Genomic DNA, 24,374 nt, shown 5'->3' on the forward strand with positions numbered 1-24,374 from the left:
TACAACCTGAAAGTTCATTCTGTAAAGAACCCCCAAAGCGCAGCATGAACCCACATGGAACTTCTGCAGTTTTCAATATCCCCACATTACAAAATAGCTAACATTTATGTAGCCCATCCCACGTGCCAAGTACTGTTTTAAGTACTTTACATATAGTATGGTAATCTATCATAACTATTCTGTGAAGAACATAGAATATTACAGCTGATGAAGAAGTTGAGGCACAAAAATTAAGTAATTTGCCCAGTCACTGACACAGGCTGTTAGGCTCTCAGGTCTGTGCTCTGAGAATTGATGAACGTGGAGCCTTTGGCTAGCGATCACTGCTCTTTTTTAAAAATGAATTTGGGGTATCTGGGTGTCTCAGTCAGTTGAGTGTCTGTCTGACTCTAGATTTCAGCTCAGGTCATGATCTCACGGTTTGTGGGATTGAGCCCTGTGTTGGGCTCTGTGCTGACGATGTGGAGCCTGCTTGGGATTCTCTCTCTCCCTCTCTCTCTGCCCCTCCACGGCTCACATGCGCACATGCGCTCTCTCTCAAAATAAATAAACTAAAAAAAAATTGAATTTAGCCTTTGGGGTGCTTGACTGGATCAGTTGGTAGAACATGGGACTCTTGATCTTAGGGTTGTGAGTTCAGGCCCCACGCTGGGAGGGAATAAAAAAATAAAGAAGTTTATCTGTAAAGATACGTTGAAAAGTGCTTTAATGTTTATTTGTCCTTAGACCAACAGCTAAGTAAGGAACTGTAAGACTGGTCAGTGCCCCGAAAGGGCTAGGGTACATGGAAGGCAAACACCACGTGCAGGCTGGGAGGAGGGAGGAGGGTTAAGCCTCACAGCCATGGCACCTAAGGCAGGCCTTGAAGGATACAAAGCAATTGTGGCTTACACTTGGTAGGAGCTCACTTAACAAAACACCAACATTAACAAAGCTGAGGACTCTGAGGACGTGAAGATGCCAACCATACGGAAGAGGCACACTCATGAGTGACACTGTCCCCTCACTTCAACATCTAGTTTACTCTAGTTTTGGACTTCAGACCTGGTTGTCTACGTTCCTAACAATACCACACAGATCAAGAGGTCCAAATCTAATGTTATTTTCTTTTCCTATGATAAACATCTATTAATGTAATGTCTCAGTGTGCAAAAATATAATAAATCATCTTTGTAAAAAAGTACAGAACATTCTTGCTATGGATCCAGGCAAAAGGTATGACTAACAAAAATTTCCTAACGGAGGACAGTGAAGGCTTAGGTGCATTGATTTTGGGAACTACGGTGACCCTGTTTTCATTATGCTATGAACCCAAATTAATCGACTTTAATGATGACGTACTTAGACTATCAAAACCAAGTAAGGCACACTATGACTCAAAATTCATAGGCAGAGCAACAAAAATCCAGAGAAAATATAATTAAAATACTCTGCTGAATGCAGAACTGTATCATTTTTATATCTTAATCAATACTGGTAAGACGTGGAATAATCATAGCATAAAACATACCTTCTTTTTCTGAAAAAGTAGATGGGAAGGTGTGGTGTATAGGAAAGTGGCTCAGATTCAAGATTCAAGTATATTTTTCTTTTAATCTTGTCTGCAATAGATTCTAGGTTTCTTTCTTGGTTTCAAAAGTGAGTCTACAAGCTACAGAAAATGAAATTATGAATACAGCATAAAGGCCTTTAAAAAATTCTGATTATACCAGCAGTTTGGCGACATACTGGTAGAGCTGTTCCGTAAAAGCTTCAGAGGAAAACTTTTCCTTCACCCTGGCTCTCCCGGCCAGTCCCATTGTGGCTTTTAAGGAAGGTTCATGGATGAATTTTTCCATTGCTTCTGAGAAGTGCACAGGGTCAGGCTCACACAGAAACCCTGTGACACCGTGGACGATGGACTCCAAGGGTCCACCCGAATTAACAGCAATGACTGGGCACTGCATGTACATGGCCTCCAAAGGGACGATGCCAAAGTGTTCATTGCTTGGTGTGTAAAGCACGCAGGTACAGCCGCAGAGGAGTGAGATTTTCTGTTTGTCTGAGAAAGACCTCAGGAAGGTCACATACTGTGCAAGGTCGGACTGCTGGACCATTTTCTTCAATTCCTGATAGTGTTCCACATTCTCCAGGACTCTTTCATCATACCCACCTGCCATGATTAGGTGAACCTTGTCCCAATCTTGGGATGTCAATCTTCCACGCAGTTTTATGAGGGCTTCCAGCGCCAAAGTCAGATTTTTCTTCCTTTCGTATCTGTTGATGGAGAGGAACAGGAATTTCTTCCCCTTGGGGATGAGGTCATCAAGCTTTTCAGAAACAGCTGAGTCAAAGCTGGTGACATTCAGAGATGGGTAGAGGATATCAGGGTCTACGTGAGATAGGGACTTGAATGTTTCCTTGAAAATGGCAGCTGTAAACCGGCTGTTGACCAAGATGCAGTCTGCCATGCCTGTGGTATATTCCTCTATCCAGTCGATCGGAGCCCTGTATAAGCGTTTAAGCAACGAATCTCTCCTGGTGAGCAGCAGATCTGGGAAATGACAATAAAACAGGATCTTCTTACGCCGTCTGGCCAGCTTGAGCACTGGGATACAGGCAGACACCTAGCCAAAGCAAAAATCAACAGCAGATATAGACTGGTCAACTCAACTTCAACCAGTCAAAAGCATACCCATCCACCCTGCCTGCTAGTCTGTGGGCTCATTGTGGGCAATGTCTGATTCTGCTTGTGTTCCCCTAGACTCTCATCCAGTACAATGGCTGGTGTATAGAAGGCTCACAGACACCTGCTGGCTGTGTGCTAAGTACTTAGAGCTGCAGATCCAAATGTTTCCTCTAGAACAGCGCTGTTCGACAGAAGTAAAAATCTAGTAACCATACTACAAATTTTTTAAGGGTGAAATTTAAAGAATATCAAATTCTTATTATTCCAAAATGTAATCAATTATCATAAAAGACACTTTACATTTGATTTTTATTAAACCTTTAAAATCAGATGTATATTTTACACTTACACCACATCTCAGTTCAGACTAGCCACACTTCAAGTGCTTAAGAGCCACGTGTGTCCAGTGGCTACCACAATGGACACAGCAGCTCTATCTAGTGTTTCTCCTCCTAAGGAACTAGATGAACTATAGTTTATAGTATAGGCTCTGGAATCAAGATTGCCAGCTGTGTGATCACGAGCAAGTAATCTACCTCTCTTTGTGCCTCAGTTTTCTCTTCTGTAACATGGCAACAGCTGCAGTTCCAAAAACCCTTGTATGGTTTTTGTGATTAAACGCACAGGTGTGTGTAAAATGCTTAAGAATTTAGCACACAGTATGTGCTCAATAAATGTTAACCATAATCATTACTAAGCATGAACTATATGCTGGCATTCCTAGAGACCTTCCTGTTGGGTAATCTGTATAAGTTACTTGATCTCTAGCTCACTTATCACCTGAAGAATACTGCGAGGTTTATCCAAAGCTTCTTAGTTAGAAAGTAGCAGATATGGAACCAAATCCAGGAACCAAATCCAGGTCTCCTACTTCCAAGCTGTTTTTTTTTCCCCTATTCACTAGTCTCAGCTGCCTCATGGTTTTTTTTTGTTCTTTTTTTGTTTTTAATTAAATTTTAGGACGAAACAGATGATCTTGGGATGACTCTTCAGTTACTTAAAAAAAATTTTTTTAAATGTTTATTTATTTTTGACAGAGAGAGAGAGAGAGAGAGAGAGAGAGAGAGAGACAGAGCATGAACGAGGGAGGGGCAGAGAGAAAGGGAGACACAGAATCCGAAACATCTCCAGGCTCTGAGCTGTCAGCACAGAGCCCGACGCAGGGCTCGAACTCACAGACTGCAAGATCATGCCTTGAGCCGAAGTCGGATGCTCAACTGACTGAGCCACCCAGGCGCCCCTCAGCTGCCTCATGCTTAATGACTAGTTACACATGCAGGATATTTGGAAATGTCCACATTTCTTAAAAAAGAAACAGCTTCTATACAAGCAAGGATGACCAAAGTAATTCAGGAATAATAATTAAAGGAACACACAATTACAAATGTGAAACCTTTTCCACTTATCAGTTTGGCAAAGATTAAAATGGTTGATAACACCCAATGTGCACAAGAGCATGGAATAACAGGAATAACATGAACAGGAAGAACATGGAATAAAAGGAATAACACTGTGGGAGAGCAAAGTGACACGACCTCTTTGAAAGCTTAATTTGGTAATAGCTATTGATATTTAAAATAAACTCTTTGGGGGTACCTGGGTGGCTCAATCGGTTAAGTGTCTGACTTCATCTCAGGTCATGATCTCGAGGTTCATGGGTTCAAGCCCCATGTCAGGCTCTGTGCTGACAACTCAGACCCTGGAGCCTGCTTGGGATTCTGTCTCTCTCTCTCTGTCCCTCCCCCATTCTCTCTCTTGAAAATAAATAAACATTAAAAATTTTTTTTTAAATAAAATAAAATAAACTCTTGGAGGGGCCCTTGGGTGGCTGAGTATAATCACCCGACTTTGGAACTTCGGTTCAGGTCATGACCTCATAGTCTGTGGGTTCAAGCCCCACGTTGGGCTCTGTGTTGACAGCTCAGAGCCTGGAGCCCGCTTCAGGTTCTGGGTCTCCCTCTCTCTCTTCCCATCCCCTGCTCGTGTTCTGTCTCTCTCTGTCTCTCAAAAATAAATAAGTACTTAAAAAATAATTTAAAAAAACCCCTCTTGGACACCAACTTTGTTTCTAGGAATTTACTCAAAGGACATGCGGACAGAAGTACAAAGAAAAAGGATACAAGGATGCCCACTACAACACTGATCTATTTGCAAAAAACTGGTCACAATGAGCATCCTTTAACAGAATAATGTATAAATTATAGTACTTTCAAACAAAAGCAGATTTTCCAGCAACCATTATGAAGCATGAAGTGAATCTCTAATATTGATATATACGGATGTCTCAAACAGAAATTTGGGGTGAAAAAAAGGTTAAGTTATCATATAGTAGGTGTGCCACAATCCTCATTATTACAATTAAGATGCATCTGAGAACAGACACATATGCTAGAGCAGCCACAGGCAATTTCGGGAAGAATCCAGGAGAAACTGCTAACAGTGGCTACTTTTACGGAGTGGAACTGGGATGGGACATTTATACTATTTGAATTTTTGTTCTGAATAAACGTTACTTTCTAAAATAAATTGAGGGGGAAAAAAAAAAGAAGAAGAAAAGAAAAAGGCGTAGAGTCCAAAATAGCTAGAGCCCAGATCCAAGTAGACATTATTTATAAAGAACTCTGACTTCTCCCAAGCCTAATAGGGAGCCATGTTAAAGTTTTAACAGGGGCATGACATGCTTAGCTTGGTGTTTTTAACACTACACTGAGGACGAATGGGGTGGCTTGGCCTCAAAAGCTACAGGCAGTGGGATGCATGTGGCCTGGAAGTGTCAACAAAAATAATGCAAAGAGAGAAGACGTGCAAGTTACTCAGAAGTGAAAGGTGGCTGAAGGCTGACTTCTAACGCTTCTGCTTCTTAAAGCCAGCCCCAAGGCCCATCTATTTCAGAATCGCCGATGATCCTGCGAAAATGCAGCTTTCTGGGCCCCACCTCAGGGCTCCAGGATGAAAGCTTCTGAGAATGGGGCCCTGTGACAACGTGCAACTTTAATGTGTCCACACTAAAGTTCGAGAACTAGTCTCACTCCCAATTCTCATCTCTCCAGATCAGTTCGGATCTTTCCGAACCGCAGACCGGGAGAGCTCAGCAGATGCCATGCAGTGCGCCCTTCCTACTGGGAAAAGGAGGCGAGGCGGGGTCGGGCGTGGCCGAACTCACGGCCGCCTCACCTGGTCGCACACGACCACGTCGAACTCCTCGTCGCCGAGAAACAGCACGTACAGCGCCAGGAAGATCATGCGCACGTAGGCGCAGACGGCCGCGCCGCGGCCGCCCCAGCCCAGGCTGCGCGGGAGCCAGTCGCCCGCGCAGCGCACCTGCAGCTCGCGACTATCCGCGAAGCTGTGGCCCGGATCGTAGTGCGCGGTCCAGACCTTCACGCTACATCCGCGCGCCTGCAGCGCCAGCGCCGCGTCCAGTACCAGCCGCTCGGCGCCGCCCACGCCCAGGTCCGGGTGCAGGAACAGCACCGACGGGTTGGGACCAGGGTCTTCGTCTCGGCCCCGCTCCTCCGCCATGGCCGGGATGTCGCGCCAGCGCCCCGCGCCCCTGCGGGGTTCCGCGCATGCTCCTCTCCGGCTCCCAGCGGGCCTCTGCGGGGCCGACCACGCCTCGCGGCGCCTGCGTCGGTTAGGCCACATCAGCGCAAATCTGTGGGCGCCCCGTGTCTGCCAGAGGGAATTTCTCGTCTGACCGTGTCTGTATCCTCCCTTTGGTAGGGAATGGACTCTATGGAGGACGCTGCGATCCAAAGGAAGCAGGCGGAAGGTCTGCACTTCCCACGCAGCGACTGATCAAGTCTCCTGTAACAAAATTTATGCAGGCATATGGTGGGACAACCCAGGCGTCCCTGGAGCCACCGAGGACCCTGCCAGGGGCCTGGGGGCGGGGTCTGAGCCAGCCTCTCCTGCCGCTGGGCCTTTGAGGTCTTCACCGATCCTTGGCCGTCAGTTTCTGCCTCCAACTCCTTCCAGTCTCCACCATGGTATGGCGGCCCCGGTCTTCCCTGTTTGACTCCTCCTCTCCCTGGCGCCCCGTCTCTTGCTGTCTGCCTTGCCCTCCTCTTGTGGCAGCCTCGCTGTCCCCAGCCTGCCGTGCGGGTGCTGGTCTTGGCCGCCAGGGCCTGGGGTCTGGGGGCGTGCCGGCGGCGCTCACACTCTCGTTTCGTCTCTCTCTGTAGCCTGGTCCGACTCCCAGTGGTACTAATGTGGGCTCGTCAGGGCGCTCTCCCAGCAAAGCGGTGGCTGCCCGGGCGGCCGGATCCACGGTCCGGCAGAGGTAAGGATTCCCGCGACCCTCTGGCTGTGGTGTCAGAGAGATGGGGCCCAAGAATTCGCTGGTCCGGAGGAGACCCCGGAATGAATCACCAGGGCAAAATGAGCCTCAGGCGACGTGGCTGTAGGTCTTTTGTGTCTCGAGAGGGAGGCAATGTTTTCTTCCAATTGTTCAGTTTGGGACACCGCTGTTAAAAGAGTAAAGTTAACACACGAGTTGGATCAGAGACAACTTTGAGAAAACTGATGTTATTAAACTGGTCTTTGGTCCTGAGCTTTCCCGTCTCATTTTTATTTGGAGGTCCCATCACACTCAGTCTAACAGGACTTGTCTGATAACAAAACTCAGTCTCCTTTCATCCTAGCTTCTGCCCCAGTTATATTTCCCTTTACTTCCATATGGCACTGTTACTAAACACTTGTTTCCCAAAGCCAAAACTTCAGGGTGGTGTTGGATTTTTCTTATGCTCTGTCTCTATTTAGTCATTTGTGAGACCGAATGGGACACAGAAAGCTTCTCATCCGTCCTTTTCTTTTTTATTTTCACTGTTCTAGTTTAGCCCAACTTCTCTCCTCTAGACGTTTGCGTTTTCTACCAAAGTCTTGTCTCCAGATCACTTCCACTCCAATCTGTACTGCCCTCTGATTCTGTCACACATCTTCTTAGTTTCTGTCTCACTTCTTTTTGCTGAACTTTTAAAGGAAAATGGGTGGGGGTGGATACCAATGCTTTTGGTGTTTTTTTCAGCCTACTTGCCTCTTCTCCTCTTTTGTGATCTAGCAGCAGTGAGCTTAGTCCAGCAGGACTCACTAGGCAGCCCCTTCACCCATTTATATTTATTCTGCAAGACCAAGTTCAGGGGTTATTTCCTCTTGAGGCCTTTCCTGACTTGGAAAGCAGCAGTAGCTATGAGTCTTCTCTTTTGCTCCCAAAGCATTTTGTTCATGTGGTTATAGCAGCATTTATATTTCTGTATTCATCTGTTTTGTTACGCTTTTTCAGAAATGGCCCATCATCTCTGTCCTACTATAAGACCTGGCATAATAAATGATGAATGAATGAAGGAATATAGCCATCCTGTAGTCTTGGGATTTTTGAAGGAACCATAGGGCATAGGAAGTGGGAGGCAGTTACACTGTGACCAGAAAGGAAGGGTAAAATAGACCCCTAATAGAAATTTAAGGGATTAAAATGGGCTCTGTCAACTTCTACCTGGCTTTCCAGTGGAGAGATGGGTAGTGTTTTGAGTACATTTGGTATTTCCAGGTACCCTGATTATCAAGTCCTCTGCATTGTCCCATGTGCCAGTAGATATAAAAAATCTGTAAAGAGCCTAGACTGATTTCTTTGGATCTCCTGTAATTCCGGGAGACTTTGAGAATAAGCACTGCAGTTGGGAGGTTGTGGGAATAGTGGGAAGTGCGTGGGTCCTAGTCCTGGCTCAACTGGTGACTTATCCTGTCCATACTGGATTTACTATCTAGTTCAAGTTCCTTTTTATGAACAAGGAGGAAAATTTCAGGTACCTACCCCACAGCTTAAACGATGTATATCCTTGTGTGTAAAGGCTGTTCCAATCCCTGTATGATTATGTTTGCTATTTACAATCAGCTTTCTCATAGAAACAGCCATATACATGGACTTCTAAGTCCGCAGGCTACCGTATAGCCTATAATCAATGTGTCTGCACTAGAGTCTGGGGTAAAGGCCATGGCAAGGTGAGAGTCTGGGGTAAAGGTCCCATGGCAAGGGGATTAGGAGCAGAGCTGGAAGGGCAGCGAGAAGAGATAGGGGCAGCAGGGTTTTCACTTCTGGCTTTTCCCTGTGTACCCTGGTCGGTGGCAAAGTGCTATTTGGCTACTTCTGTGTTCTAGGGCTGCCTGTACCACACAGCTCGTTTGCCAACCCTTGATCCCCTTGTGAGGGACGTTCTGGCTGGATGTTGTCTGCGGTTTTCATATCTTACCTCTCTGCCCAAGATCTGTAGATAGTATATCCAAATAGAGAAAACGGATTACAAAATAATTTTTTCTAAACTCTATACTCCATTTTAGGACCTGGATTACAGTAAGAGCTTAATTGTTTTGGTTTTTTTGGTAGCAAGTACAGTAACTTAAAAACATTTTAAAGTAGTCATTTTAAAATCTGATTAAATGGATGCAGGGCTTTTAAGCAGGGGTTTATTACTTGACTTCACAAAAACACGTTTGAAGAGAAACTGAAGTGCATTGTCCAAATGAGGCACCCATGGTATGTGGGCAAGTGGATGGGCTCGAGTCAGAACTGGGTCCACTGCCTAGGTTGGCTGCTTGCTGGCTGTGTGGTCCTAGGCCCTTTACTTAACCTTTTATGAGCCTGTTTCCCTCATTTATAAAATGGAAATGGTGACTACTTACTGGGGTTGTTGTATTCCTTGGGATATGGCAGTACTCAGTCCTAAGTGGTTATCCTGATAATGGAGTAAAAGCAAGAATTTGGGGGGTTCAAGGGAAGAGAAGTTTTTTGTTTTTTTTGTGGGTTTTTTTTTGTTGTTTGTTTGGTCTTTAACAACGTAGTGGTCGCAAATGCTATAATGCTGGTGTAAGGGCATCAGAGAAGTAGCCGTTTGTAATATTTCTTTTCTTTCCAGAAAAAATGCTAGCTGTGGAACAAGGAGTGCGGGTCGCACAACCTCAGCAGGCACAGGGGGCATGTGGCGATTCTACACCGAAGACTCCCCTGGGCTCAAGGTGTAAGTTTTGGGAGCCGACCTTGCATTTCTGTCCAGTGTCGCATGGCCGTCGGCAGCGCTGTCTCTGCCACCAGCGGGGTTTGCTTTGATGAGATTTACAGTGCACAACGGCTGCATTCGTGCCAGGCGGGCTGGGTTTGGTTTGTCTGTGTATCAGTCAGTCAGCTTAGGGCCTGGAATAACATCTCTCCTTGGTTGAGTGGCAGCAAGGGAGAATCTTCACGTGGCTGTGTCAGAAGAAATGAATGGGAACAGAGAGAGCTGGAGGGAAAGCTGCTTAATGAGGTGAAATTGCTCTTCATTTGGTGTTCTTGTCCCACCCTGAGTAATAGGAGTGACCGCTTGAATTGGCGTCGGGTGAGTTTGCAAAGCTCTCCTGGAGGAACAGGCTGATACTGTTACAGCCTAATGGGAGTTTCTCCGTCAGGCTGTGTTACCAGACGTTCTTTGGCCTCCTTGCGTTTGCTGGGCGGTGAGTAGACCCTGGAGGGTGAACATGTCACTTTCTGAGTTCGTAGGTCTGGCAGTGCTCATTAGGTGATGGGAAGTGGGCGTCCAGGGTCCCTAGGCCTCGCTCACCTTGCAGTTTCTGGTACTGTGTGCCAGACCTGATCCGCAGGTCTCTGAGTGTGAGGCTCCAGAACACCACTGCTTACAGCTGTTTCCTGCTTACGCCCGGCAGCTGAGGAACTGGAATACTGATGCGCTCGTTTGCTCACAGAGGCACTTACAAGGCAAAGACAGCAGGAGCTGGAACTACATCTTTTTTTTTTCCCCCTCACTTACTTATTTATTTATTTTTATTACAATTTATTGTTACATTGGCTTCCATACAACGCCCAGTGCTCATCACCCGCTTTTCGCTCTCCCCCACCCCCATAAACTCTCAGTTTGTTCTCACTATTTAAGAGTCTCTTATGCTTTGCCTCCCTCCCTCCCTGTTTGTAACTTTTTTTTTTCCCCTTCCCCTCCCCATCGTCTTCTGGTAAGTTTCTCAAGATCTACATATGAGTGAGAACATACGGTGTCTGTCCTTAACTTATTTCACTTAGCATAGTACCCCCCAGTTCCATCCACGTTGCTGCAAATGGCCAGATTTCATTCTTTCTCATTGCCAAGTAGTATTCCATTGGATATATAAACCACATTTTCTTTATCCATTTATCCGCTGATGGACATTTAGGCTTTTTCCATAATTTGGCTACTGTTGAAAGCGCTGCTATAAACATTGGGGTACATGTGCCCCTATGCATCAGCATTCCTGCATCCTTTGGATAAATTCCCAGTAGTGCTATTGCTGGTCATAGGGTAGTTCTATTTTTAATGTTTTGAGGAGCCTCCACACTGTGTTCCGGAGCGTCTGCACCAGTTTGCACTCCCAGCAGCCGGGCAGGAGCTGGAATACACCTTCTGACTGTGCAGTCCCATGCTCTTTCCACATGGCTTGTCTGCTAGAAAAAGACAAAATTACATTTACTTGGATTAGCTTAATTAACTTGACTAGTAGCTTGACTCGGATTGCAAATGTAGTTGAGGAAGACTTCCTAAGAGTTCCTTGGAATTCTTGAGATTTGGTTTTACTTGATTTTTTACTGTTGTCGTGAAGATTTATAAGGTGAGAACATATTTAGGAAATAATTCTTGGGGTTGGGATGTGTGAGTTGGTATTAAAAACCTTTTGGTCTTTGTTTATGAATATTTCAGAGAGAAATTTTGAAGCCTCTTGCTCTTCATGGTATCCAGAGGACTTAATTGTATACTCTTGTCAAGAAGGTGGTAAAACCTTCGTAGGCGTCTGGCTTGTGCTTGCTCTGGGCTTTGTGTTGTTGAACCGCCAGGCTTGCTTGCTGCTGCTTAGTGCTTGAGTCCTCCCAGGATAGAAGCTGTTCCTTGAAGTGTCGTAAACCACAGTTTCATCCTCAGGAGGAGAGCGATATTTTTGATGAAAGGATGCAGTTGGGAATTTATATCCACAGATTCACATCTTGGGTCTTGTTGCTGGTTCTTCTTAGGAGTTCAGAATTGTTTTCAGGCTGATAATAATTGCATTTCCTGGAGCTTAGTGTAAGCCTGCATTGTGTTCGTATTATTTATTTAACACCTCAACAACCCTATGGGAGAGGCGCCGGGATTATCCCCATTTTACAGATGCGGAAAACGAGGCTCGGAGAAGGTAAGTAACAGGGCCATGGTCACAGCTCATGAGTGACAGAGTTGGGTCCCAGACTCCAGCTCTCTGGGGGCTGCGCTCTCAGCTTTATGTTCTGTGTCTGGTGTTGCTCTAACATTGCACCAAAGTAGAGGGTATGATCAAGTGTAACTCGATGAAGATTGCTTCCCATGTATTTTTAAATTTGTTTATTTCAGTAATTGTACAGATTTTGGAAGAACGGAATAGTGTAGCAAGGACTTTGATCTGTGTTGTTTATCGGCCACTGATGGACTCTTACTCCACTGCTCCACTGGGTTACTCCACTCACTGCCTTCACGATAAAGATTTCTGGGGTCTTTTCCAATATCCACTCCCCAGTTGTATCTGGGAGGTGAAGCAACATCTTTTTGTTTTTTTTTCAATATATGAAATTTATTGTCAAATTGGTTTCCATACAACACCCAGTGTGAAGCAACATCTTAACGGGGTGGGGAGAGGGCTCATTTCACCAGCTAGCATTCACAGGTTGTGTGAGATCAAAGGGTTCTCCCTTTAAGAAACCCATGTACCAATTCTCAACTTGAAAAACTCATTTGATTAGGGAAGCGTTGATGGGTAGAATCTGTTTCCTTCTTATGATAAACTCCTAAATTGAACTAGATGGGAACCTTAAAGAGTAAGATGAGCACTATGTATGGAATTAGGAAACCTGAGCTCAAATCTCTTCCTTCCTATTCTGGCTGTGTGCTGTTACGCAAGTAATAATTAGTCTCTGAACATCAGTTTTCCTTATTTATAAAATGAGATTAATATTTGTTCTGGGTCATGAGTTTTGTTGATCAAGTGGAATTACATATTTGAAAACACCTTGTAACTTAGAATGTGATATGTGTCTTTTTATGCCTGATACATTCTAGTTAGACAATGAAGGTTGTCTTTAAATAAATATTAACTTGAAATAACAGTTTGGTAATTGGGTTATTTGCACATAGAGAGTTTGGGAAATTTTTCTTCCTACTTTTTATTATGGAAAATATCAAGTACGTGAAATTACAGAGACTTGTGTCTCCAAGACATCAAATCATTTTATTTATGTATCTTTTAGTATGTCTACTAAAAGATAAGGATTTTTCCTTTCTAAGTAAGCATCATGCCATTTCCACAGCCTCAAAATATCCATAATAATAATTTGGGGGAATATTACTAAATGTTGTAAATGATATTCTTGCATGAATCTCAGGTACGCCCCCTGCTTTTCCCCTAGGCAATCTTTAGTGTTACAGATAAAATAATGTATTAGTACTGAAAGTAAGCCTGCCTTCTCTTCTTATTTCCAGTGGCCCTGTTCCAGTATTGGTTATGAGTCTTCTGTTCATCGCTTCTGTATTTATGTTGCACATTTGGGGCAAGTACACTCGTTCATAGATTCGGCTACATCCATCTGTCTGTCATCTGAAGAAGAAGGAAAGAAACCCAACATATCTTGGACCAAAAGCATAGTGATTTTCTGTTTGTGAGAAAGAAATATACTGTAAGCTTATTGTTTTACAGGGAACTTAACAAGAATTGGTTTTAAGGAATCAATTTTTTTCTATGGCTAATAAACTTTTTAATTAATTTATACCAAGTCTCGTTGCTGATCCCTGACTACCAGGGCCCTTAGTCTCTCCAGATTTACAGGTGAATATGCAGAAAACACGTCTTGGGGAGATTGTTTTCTTTGTTGGATTCACAGTTCCTTATATGACCATGTAGTCACTCAAATCCAAGATACTGTAACTGGCCTTGGCTTGTTTTCTTCCAAGTATTTCTGTCCTGGTGATTGTCATTTTGTGTGTGCTGTGATTGTTAACGAGTGTGCCTGTGACTCCCATCAGGCAGATCTGTGTTCAGAGGCAGCTGGTACCCAAGGGAACAGCCATAGAGATCATAAACCAGTTATCTTGGATAAAATGGTTCCTCATTCTGTTCTTTGTCTCTAAAACTGTAGATGGTATTTTTGCCTCTTCTCTCTCTCAGTTCTTAATTCTGTGAGTGTAGACCCGAGATGTCCATTTATTTATCACTGGTTGCTAAATCTGTTTTGAAAGAATTTATTTGGTACATTAGATTTATCAAAACAAAATTTGTTTCATTTTGAAAATTAAAGACCTTAATAATCAGTGAGATACCAGCATTTCTAAACTGAGCTGATACAATTCCAACCCAAAATAAAAAAGTTTGAAGTTTCACTTAGCTTATGTTGTCTTTCTAGGAAAAGCATTCAGTTTCTTGTAGACCCTAGGAAATACCAAGAATAGCTCACAGTGCATATTCCAGGAGTCTAGGACTCTAAGCCAGAATTTCTAAAGAGTGAGAGATCCATATGAAATGCCCTAGTTGTTCTGTACAATCAGAAAATGGGGAGGTGGTGTATTAGTTTAAAAAATAGCTGATTTTAAAAACCTCTTAAGTCTGTTTAAGAAAAACTTCTTAGAACATTTAAGCAGTTTCCCGAGTTTCTTTCTTAAGTCCTGGCTATAAAGTAATTTAGGTCCAGAGTATCAAGTTTAAATGAAGGAAAAAGTATGTATCTTGTAAAAAGATTTCCTAAGGCAATAGATGGGTGAGCGAGCTCTTGTAAATCCAAACAAATGGCCAATTATTGGGGGAAAAGGAGGAAAAACTGGTTCCTTTGCATCCTGGCCGCTGCTTATTGCATGAAAATGCATAGCTATCTTCATGTTGAAATTCAGGAGACAAAGTCAATTTTCATTTGGAAGAAACGAAAGATTATGTTATCCGTAATGGATTTTTTTCCCTGATATTCAGGTTGATGGTTCCAGTAACAGCTAAAAGTTATGCATTTCATTTGCAAAAGAAATCTGTTCCTCTCTCCAGAGGGTCTCTTTTTCTCTGGGGGAGAAGCTGAAGTCACTTGGAGGAGCTGTTTGGCTGCGGGGGGCACGTTCTCTTCGCTGCAAGATGCTGCCCGCTAGCCCTGCCTGCCTCAGTGATCTCCAGTGGACTGGTGGCTGAAAGTCACGGAATTTTCTGAGCTAGTGATTTGTCAGAAAATACTAGTTGTCAGTGGCAGAGCAGGGAGATGTTTCTTTCAGCAGAAGGAAAATTGGTGGTTGGGCATAAAAATGTACGACATCTATTATGTTATGTAGCTACTTTTGGCTCTGATGATACAATGCTAATACCATAGCTGAGAATTTCAGTGTTCAAGCTGTTCCTTTCTCTTTTCTTTTTCATTTTTAAAAACTAGGGTAAAGTACACATACTGTAAAATGTACCATCTTCACCATTTTTCAGAGTGTAGGTCAGTGGTGTTAGGCACATTCACACGCAGCCATTGCCACCGTCCATCTATAGGATTCTTTTTCATCTTGCAAAACTGAAACTCTAAACCTACAAATAAAAACTCCCCTCTCCTCTTCTCCCGTCAGCCCTTGGCAACCACCATTCTACTTTCTGTCTCTGAATTTCATTCTCTAAGTACCTCACAGGAGTGGGATCATATAGCATTTTGTCCTTTTGTGATGGCCTATTCAACTCAGCATAAGGTCTTCAAGATTCATCAGTGTTGTAGCAGAATTGTGTACTCAGAATTGCCTTTGTCAGCCTTTTTAAGGCTGGATGATACTCCCATTTGAATGCATATACCACCTTTTGTGTTCCTTTCTTTCAAAATAGAGATTTCTAGGCTGTTTCTTGAGCCCTAGGGGACTGTAAGCTATTCATAGTTCTGAAAGTGTAACAAATCAGATCTTTTTCTGCGTTACGCTTACCTTGACCCAAGGAATTCTCAAACCCCCTTCACTATCGGCTATAATTCTAGCCACTTCCAAGTGGACAGAAGCCAGCACGGAATCAGTACGCTCGTGGTGTATGGGCAGTGGTGCCGGGGATTGAAAAATTGTCACTGCCTTTCAGGAAATCCATACTGTATGGTCACTTGTCCAACAGAAGAAAACCAGAGAGCCGGGATCCCCTAGCTGGAGAGACTAAGAATTCACTGCGTCCTCCCAGTGTTTAATAGAAGAGCCTGGGGCCTGGAGGCAAGATTGTACCGCGAGTTCATAGAGCAGAGGCCAGAGACCAGGCTTCCCGATTCCAGACCAGGGCTCCTCCTCAGAACCGCATTGTGACCCTATTTTGGGCCTGTGCATAAGTCAGCGACCTCTTTCTAGAGGCTAGGCTCTGGGACTAGATAAACAGCGGTGGGCTTTGGAGTTACCGGGCAGTGTTGGTCAAAGGGGGAGGAGTGAAGCCAGCAAGGTTAGCCAGTAGAAATAAAATGAATAAGTCACTAAATTTGGGAGAAAGTCAGCAGGTTCATAAGACTTCATGGGGAGACAATCGGGAGAAGCGGCCAACTGAAGGACATGTTTGCATTCTCGGGACCACAGATGGTAGGTGAGCCAAGCACACAGCGAGACTGACCGAAGAGGGCTCAGGTAAAGGCTGCGCTGCCCAAATCCGATTCCTAGCAACTAGCCCTCTTTCCTGTGCCAGAGACATTATAATAAAGTAAAATGTGCAAATTAACTGAATAGTCTGAGACTAGTTATACACAGTCTATATGGCTCCGTTTGGGGGCAAGGTCTAGAATTCTGTATCTCAAAACAAAGGACATGAGGGGAAGAACTTGATTACACACGAGTGGGTTAAATTGGTCCTGCAAACAGGCTTGTCTTTCTTCGCATTGACTCTGGCCGGAGGCAGAGTAGATAATAGATCCTGTAGGGCAGCTTGTTCTAGAACCCCTCTAAACTGGTTTGGGTGGTAGAACTGAAGTGGTTCTCAAATGTTGGCATGTGTCAGAATCGCCTGGCAGGAGTCTGCTCCTGCCGCGTGGCAGACCTGGCTGGCAGCAGCCTGGGAGTCCCGGTGTGGGCTCAGGGTGGGCCCAGGCCTGTCACCGACACAAGAGTGCTATTTTTGTTCCCCTTTCTTGTCTTTGAAGCTTCAGCCATGGTACCACTTGCTTTGCGGTCTGCACCGTGCTGGGAAATTCACCCTGCCTTGTGGGATTTTGCATTTCGTTATGTTTGCCGCGGGGCGGTGTGCGTGGTCAGCTGGCTGCCGCAAGCCCCTGCAAGGCCCAGAGTCCCGATTGCCCCTTCTTCAGTTCCCTCACTCTCTCTCATAGCAGCACCTCTTTTTACAGACGTGCTGCACGAATGCACAGAACAGGCCCTTGTCAGACTTCCTTTTGCAGGAGGCTCACTGCACTGGAACCTGCAGCCGGCTCCAGGAGGCAGTACCACTGAAACGTGATGATCTCACTGGGCGAGGATTTCCTGCTGGGTGGGCCATCGGATACCTGCGTGGCATCCCGCTCTCCCAGCCCCGAGGTGTGATCGGCAGGGAGCCTCGGCGCTGTGCTCCTCGGCCCGCACCTGCCTGGCTGTGGGAGAGCTGCCGAATCTCCCCCTGGGGTACACCTGTGTGGCACATGCCAGGGAGCCGTGAAACATTTGTGTTCATGCCATGACCACATTGTCAGCCTTACATTTGTACTGCTTGTTGGTGCATTTGGCACTGCTTGTTGGTGGGCTTTGTAGGAAACCACAATTAAATTTTGGTAAGTGGGGAGTTAATTCTCACCAACCTCTGACCCTGCCTCAGGCTTGGTAGTCTGACCCAGCTCACTGCTCCTCCTCCTCCTCTTCCTCCTTCCCCTCACCCTCCTCCTTCTTTTCCTTTTCTTCTTTCTCCTTTTCCTCCCCGATCCTCCTCCCCTTGCTCTCTTCTGTTCTACACAACTCAGATTCCTGGGCTATCGCATGCAAAGAAACAACAATCCTCCAGTGGAAGTTATTAAAAAATAATTCTGATTTTCACCTATCCTTTTGCAAGTTGTGAGTTTAATTGTGTCCCCTCAATGTATATGTTGAAGTCCTTGCCCTTAGCACCTCAGAATGTGACCTTATATGGAAACAAGGTCTTTACAGAGGTAGTCAACTTCAACTGAGGCCATCAGCATAGGCCCTAATCCCATATGACTTAGTCCTTTTAAGATGGGGAGATTTGGACACACACAGCCATGCAGGAGGAATGCTGTGCGAACTTGAAGACATCCATCAACAGGAACAAACCAAAGGCAGGCCTGGACCAGCCCTTTCCCTCGAAGCCTTTAGAAGAAGCAAACCGGGGCGCCTGGGTGGCGCAGTCGGTTAAGCGTCCGACTTCAGCCAGGTCACGATCTCGCGGTCCGTGAGTTCGAGCCCCGCGTCAGGCTCTGGGCTGATGGCTCGGAGCCTGGAGCCTGTTTCCGATTCTGTGTCTCCCTCTCTCTCTGCCCCTCCCCCGTTCATGCTCTGTCTCTCTCTGTCCCAAAAATAAAATAAAAAACGTTGAAAAAAAAAATTTAAAAAAAAATAAAAATAAAAATAAAAAAAAATAAAAAAAGAAGAAGCAAACCTGCCAGCACCTGGATTTTGCACTTCCAGCCTCTAGGACTTTGAGACGCTCCGTTTCTGTTGTTTAAGCCTCCCTACCTTGTGCTATTTTGCATGGCAGTGCTAGCAAACTAATACACAAGGACACTGAAGGGGCAGCCAATCCATAGCTCAGCCATGCTTTTAAACACCCCCCTTCTTGTCTTCCTAGTCCTGTGACACCTGCAGCAGCTAGGGAGCCCCCCTCCCCACCCATGAGGGAGGAAGGTGGTGCCCCAAACCTGGAGCACAACCGTTTTGGGTCACCAGCAGTGATGATGTCCCCCAGTGTCAACAAAAACCTGGCCTCTGTTTATGCACAAGGTGAGCACTATTTCCATCCAGCTTGTTCAGTCTGGAGACTTGCTCATCTCATGATGAACTGAGAAAAACCTAGTGTTCTGACTCAAGAGACCAAGTAGGAAAACTTGGTTGGTGACAAGTTCTTGGGAGGGAATTCGGTAGTGAGCAGATCTTGTTTAGGTGAGTGGATGACATTCCTACAACCAGCCATAAAGCCCGGACCAGTGGAGGCCTTAGCACTGCCAGCTGGGAATTGGTGATATGCAAACCAGCGCGGGATCTAGATTCAAGTTTTCACTTATGCATAGTCTCCTTGCATTCCTGCAATGAGTTCCACTTGGTCATTGGGATGAGAAGACTTAGCACAGCAGGCCAGACCCTGCTATTTTCAGAAAGGTCTGTTTGCAAAGTTGGCCCTTGACCGGGGGTCTGGAAGCTTGGCATTTGAGCCGTTCCCTAACTCGTAAGGCTGACAATGTGGTTTAGCCTGGACACCAGCTTTCCTTCCCAGAGTCTAGAATTTTTGGTAGTTTCCAGGCAGAAGATGCCTATGAAACCCCTGCCAATAAAGTCCTTGGCACTGAGTTTTTAATGGGTCTCCCGGACAGAAGCATTGCACACATTCCTGCATCCTTCACTGCTAGAGAAAGGAACGTGCTAGACGTGACCTTTGCAGGAGGGACAGAGTATAGGAAACCTGTGCATGGATTTCTCTAGACTACACCTGTGTCTTTTTCCTCTGATGACCCTATAGAGTATCCTTTCACCGTAATAAACCTTAGCCGTGAGTACAACTATATGCTGAATCCTGCAAGTCATTCTAGAAACTCTGCAAACATGTGGGTGGTCTTGGGGACCCCTGAAACAGTCTGATGTATTATTTTTTAATGTGCTGTTGGACTATGTTTGCTAATATCAATAGTCTTCAGTTCAGCTCTCATTTGTCAAGCTTTTCGTTCACACACACTATTCTAGACACACTGGCAGACAGCAACTTCTTTGGTCTTTGGAGGTTCCCACGATGATTCATCTTACAGGTGAGGAAACCGAGGCCCACAGAGATGGCATGACTCACCCAAAATCACAGAGCCACCGACCACGTAGCAGAGCTGGGAAGCCAGGCGGCTGCCTCTGCGTTAGGGTGATGAACTGTCCTAGTATCCCTACCACCGAGGGGTTTCCTGGGACATGGCACTTTGAGAACTAAAGTTGGGGTGGTCCAGGGCAAACCAGGACAGGTGGTCACCCTGCTTCAAGTCTACCACTGTTTTATCTTTATCTGACTGGAGACTTCTATTTTCCTAAAGGAGGTGGGCATACTTAGCCCTGAATTGGAAGAGCAGACACGTGGCCTCTCGAGAACAATTTCCAAATTCCTTTCCCTAGTGCCAAACACGGGCCCTCACAACCTGCTTTGCTGTGTCTGCTCCTTCCTCTTCCCCACCAAGCCTCCCTCCACCCCTCGCCCCTGCTCTGCTCACCACATTTTTCAGCATTACTGGTTTTAATTTCCTTTACAATCCCCTTTGCAAAAACTTCTTTCCTGATTTAATTACTATTTCTCTTAATTCAATTTCATTCTCTTGATTGTCATGAAACTCCTGGCGTTGTTTCTCCAAAGAATTTAAAGGCGAGGGCCTCCGCTCAGAGATTAATTGTCATCATTTCACCCTCAAACACAGGCACTTTCTTATTTCTCTTCAATTATCTCCTGGAGAAAGGAAAGTGGTCACTCTTCTTCTCAGGGCTTCTCTGAGAACAAACACTGCTGGGGGCTGCCTTTTGAGAGAGAGAGAGAAAGCGAAGTCTCTTACATTTTTCTTCCACCTTCTACTGACTCTAATCTCAGGATCGGAAAGCAGAGAACCCCAGGCCCCATGGTTCTGGCCATGAACAGTTCGGGGGTTCTGGGGGGAGGCAGCCCAGACTTAAGAAATGATGGCCCTCTGCCAGGAGGGGTTTGGGAGGGTGAGGAAGGGGAATGGGGGCCGACTCTGGCCTCAAACAGCCCACCCAGCTAGAGTCTCTCAGAGGAATGTCATGTAGCTCAAAGGAACAGAAACACCATGGGCTAGAATTTCCCTTCTCTGGACTGTCCCTCTCAGGACACCAAGGCCCTGGTGCCCTGTGTCTCTCACTGTTTCCTTAGGTTCTCAGTACAGCAGCCCTTTGACCTTGCAGAGACACCCCCAGCCCTCAAACTCTATTTTTGCCCGCTCTGTTACCCCTGAATCTCCTCTGTCTTTGTGTGCAAATCTTGAAAAACAGTTGCCAGAGGAGACTGGACTATTCCAGGTGGGGTGACTTCCAGTGGATCCAGTCGCTACAACTCCTGCCCCTGTGGGTAGAGCCCCCTGAGAGGTAGAAAGTGCTGGCTCTGGGGGGGTCAGACCAGCGTCTGAGCCTCACCCAGCCTGGCACCTAGCCGCTGTGTGATCTCGGTGCTTAGCTACCCCGAGCCTTGGGTCCCTTGTCTACAGATATTTGGACATCACACCATGTAAAAGGGGCCTAGGCCTGCCTTATCTTTTAGGGCAGGGTTAAATGAAAGAATTCAAACAAAGCATTCAGTACGGCACCTGGCACGTAATAAGCCTCCAATAACAAGTAGTAACGTTCACAGTGAGGAGCATTTGGTCATATGTTGTAGGATTCCCAACTTTTAGAACTGGAAAGAAAGTTTGAATTCCAGTTCAAATCTCCAATCTGAATCTAAAGTCCTGTCTTCAGTCTCTGACTCTGCTTGGATACCTCCTGCGATGGGGAGCTCGCTGCTCTTTGAGAATCCCTGCCTTCTTCGGGCCATTCTGCAGATGCCAAGTAGGAGCTGTATTTACAGGTCTGATGTGTTTCAACTGCTTTCCACTTGTAGGGAACGAGATGCCCTTCCCTATCCAACAATAACGCAGGCGGCCAGAGGACAGGACCAAATGATTGCTTGGAGGATAATTTAGCAAATAACTCAATCACATCCTCACAGGTGATGGTTCCAGACTCCAGACTCTCCCCTTAGCTGGTTCCTGGGACTCTTGTCCAGCTGAAGAAGAGGTTTGGGACTGAAGGAGGAGCACAGCTTGTCCAGACACATTTTATAGACAAGGTCTTAAAGATCCTCAAGGAATCTTAGAAATCACCCTTTCCTTGGGTTCACAAGCGCTCATAAATGGTACGATCTATTCCTGGTTATTCATGCTCATTAAATGTCAGAATAAAGAGCATAGAGCCCACAAGGGGCCCCATACCTATTACTCCGGACCGCTTGGCTGCATTTATGACGAGAAGGCTCAGGGGTATTTAATATAAGCTACCCGATTTGTCTAATAAAATCCTTCCACGTCTGATGTTACCAGCTTCATGTCACACACTCTTGTGCTATTGGGACAGACCAGAATGTATTTTAAATTCCCATTGTGTCTATTTAATTTTTATTTAAAGGAAATGATTTTCGCAGTGTAAGGCGGGTTTTCTCATGTAAATATACCTATATACCTATGCATCAAGACACCCAGGAGATGATTTAAGAGGAGCACAATATAGGAAGGAAGGAGCCACAACGCATTCACGGCTCATTTAATTGTATATCCATACTGTTCTCCTAAGACTTAGGATTTCTGCAACAGTGGATTTGCATTGTTATGAAGCATATATATTTTTTCAAGTTTATTTATTTATTTTGAGAGAGAGAGAGAGAGGGAGAAAGAGAATCCTAAGCAGGCTCCGCACTCTCATCGCAGAGCTTGAACTCACGCACCTGGAGATCGTGACCTGAACCGAAGCCAGACGCTTAACTGACTAACCACTCAGGTGCCCCTGTAGCATATGTTTACATAAAGCTGACTTTCTTCTCCTTGAACACTTAATAGATTTAATCTTATTTTAATGATATAGTTTGTATAGGCTCCTAGAAGGTTTGGATTGGGCCTTAGAATTTAATTTGGCCAATCCTTGCTGTTACAGATGAAAAAACTGAGGCCCAGAGAGGTTAAAGGATTTGCCTGTAATCACACTGGTAGGAAGCCTAGATTTCAAACATTCAAATGGAGTGCTCTTTCTACATTAACATGAATCCCTTACTGTATGGATAATTATCTGACTCTCACGTACATACCCACACGGGAGGGAGGTGATGTGTACCCATAAGGATGTTTACGACCAGGGCATCTGGCTGCACTGTGTGTCAGCACTGACCGCCAGGATTCACATGGCCACCCGGTGTTTCCGTGGCTGTCCTCTTGCCCCGCTCCCTGCGCCTCTTGAATCCCAGGCATAGCTGCGGTGGAATAAAAAAAGTGGACAAACCCTGAATTAGAACAGCTGGCCTTCGAGCCAGCTGTCACTTCAACTCTCTGGCCTTCATGTGGAAAATGGAGCTACTTCCTCCTGTGACCCCCATGCCCCCATGCTAACTGCAGTATCTGTCACACGGATGCAAGCAGTATTGGTCTAAAACTCACCCCATGTGTAGTGAGATGAGCCTCTTTAGCAGTCTCTGGTATAAAAGGGCGATACTACTGCCTCCTTGTCCTCTGGCTCTGAGATCCTGTTTATGTTGAATTAATCTGGCAGGTGGATCAGCTTGCCATCTCACAGGTGCTGCCCCTTCCTCATACCCATTGATAAGGGACCACAACCCCCTTTCCCCTCCTGTGCGCACAAGGCATCTACACATGAGTCTCAGACTCTACAGAAGGCTTGAAGAAACAGAGAGGTTTGCATCATTGTATTGCTTATTCCCCCCTCTTTTTCCAGCACTCTTCTTTCTGTAGGGTTCATCCCAGAAATTCCCTCTCACCTCAAAACACAGAATAACTTAGCTCATCAATTCTCTATTATTTAGGAATTATGTTTTGCTTCAACACAGACTTGTGAAACAATGTCTTAAATATGGTTTAAAATTTTCTCCTGTGTAAAAGAACTTTGGGGATAGGCATCCTAGGGCTGGTGTGGTAGTGTAATAATCTCATCAATGTCCTAACTTCTTGTCTTTCTATTGTGCTATCCTTAGCACAAGCCAACCATCTTCAATCGAGATCACCTTAGGACCGCAAAATGGCTGCTGCAGCACCAGTCATTACATCCATGTTTCAGGTAGAAGAAGACGAAAGATCAGCAAGTAACCTGTCAACTTAGCCCCATTTTCAGGAAGCTTTTCCAGCAGTCTTATCTATAGTTTATTCCTTTGTTCCATGGACCAGAGTTGGTCATATGGCCACTCTTACCTGGAAGGGAGGTTGGGAAATCTAATTTTTCAGCCAGGAGCATTGCTACCTCCAACAAAATCAGGGCCCTGTGTAAGTAAGAAGAGAGGAATAAATTTTGGGTAGGCAAACCAGCAATGTCGGCCCAACTCAGTTCTGGAACTCCCTTTGCATAGCCAATGACTCATTGCATCAAAGCTAAGAGACCAAAACGCTGCCGAAGGGAGGGAGCTGGAGTGAAAGAACTGGTTGGATCTTTCATCTGCTGTCTTCACTAACCATCTCTGAAAGTGATAGGAGCAGTGAAGAGATTAATTTATTTCTTTATTCAGCTCCCTACCCCCTTATGAAACTGACCACCCTGCTTGGAACGGAAGTTACATTTGCCTTTATTTTCCTGCTGCGTCACCCAGGGATTCTCCTGACAACCGGAAGTCAGCTATGAGAAAGCATGTTACCTCCTGTAGATTCAATTCAGTGACAGAAATGATGGTTGATCGTTATTCTGAGTGTCACCACGTCTGCTAAAGCTGCCCGCTCAGCTGAAGAAAAGGGTTTTCTGAGAGAGCAAGAACCAGAGCCGAAGTGCAAAGGAGTCCAAGGGGTAGGACG

The 24,374-nt window shown here is 45.4% G+C and overlaps 2 protein-coding genes across 2 annotated transcripts; one reads left to right on the forward strand and one right to left on the reverse strand.

The window, feature by feature from the left end:
• Positions 1 to 495: 495 nt before the first annotated feature.
• ALG2 (ALG2 alpha-1,3/1,6-mannosyltransferase) lies at positions 496 to 6,465 on the reverse strand. The gene is made up of 2 exons (XM_042964578.1): positions 5,843 to 6,465; positions 496 to 2,606 (listed from the first exon to the last, which is right to left on the reverse strand). Exons 1-2 carry the CDS (start codon positions 6,311 to 6,313, stop codon positions 1,704 to 1,706), a joined length of 1,374 nt encoding a protein of 457 aa, XP_042820512.1. The 5' UTR covers positions 6,314 to 6,465; the 3' UTR covers positions 496 to 1,703.
• SEC61B (SEC61 translocon subunit beta) lies at positions 6,304 to 13,451 on the forward strand. Its single transcript, XM_007089281.3, has 4 exons — positions 6,304 to 6,657; positions 6,853 to 6,950; positions 9,577 to 9,678; positions 13,168 to 13,451. The coding sequence occupies exons 1-4, from the start codon at positions 6,655 to 6,657 to the stop codon at positions 13,253 to 13,255; spliced, it is 291 nt and encodes a 96-aa protein (XP_007089343.1). The 5' UTR covers positions 6,304 to 6,654; the 3' UTR covers positions 13,256 to 13,451.
• The last annotated feature ends 10,923 nt before the right edge of the window (positions 13,452 to 24,374 follow it).

Source organism: Panthera tigris, chromosome D4 (genome assembly GCF_018350195.1).
Source record: "Panthera tigris isolate Pti1 chromosome D4, P.tigris_Pti1_mat1.1, whole genome shotgun sequence".
Taxonomy (NCBI): domain Eukaryota; kingdom Metazoa; phylum Chordata; class Mammalia; order Carnivora; family Felidae; genus Panthera; species Panthera tigris.

Bases quoted from the DNA above. Each gene is read 5' to 3' on its own strand.
- ALG2 (XM_042964578.1), bottom strand. From the start codon at position 6,313: ATGTGGCCTAACCGACGCAGGCGCCGCGAGGCGTGGTCGGCCCCGCAG. The intron at 2,607-5,842 runs GTGAGGCGGCCG...TGCTTTGGCTAG, and splicing joins ACGTGGTCGTGTGCGACCAG to GTGTCTGCCTGTATCCCAGT.
- SEC61B (XM_007089281.3), top strand. The intron at 6,951-9,576 runs GTAAGGATTCCC...TTTTCTTTCCAG, and splicing joins GGATCCACGGTCCGGCAGAG to AAAAAATGCTAGCTGTGGAA. The intron at 9,679-13,167 runs GTAAGTTTTGGG...TCTTATTTCCAG, and splicing joins GACTCCCCTGGGCTCAAGGT to TGGCCCTGTTCCAGTATTGG.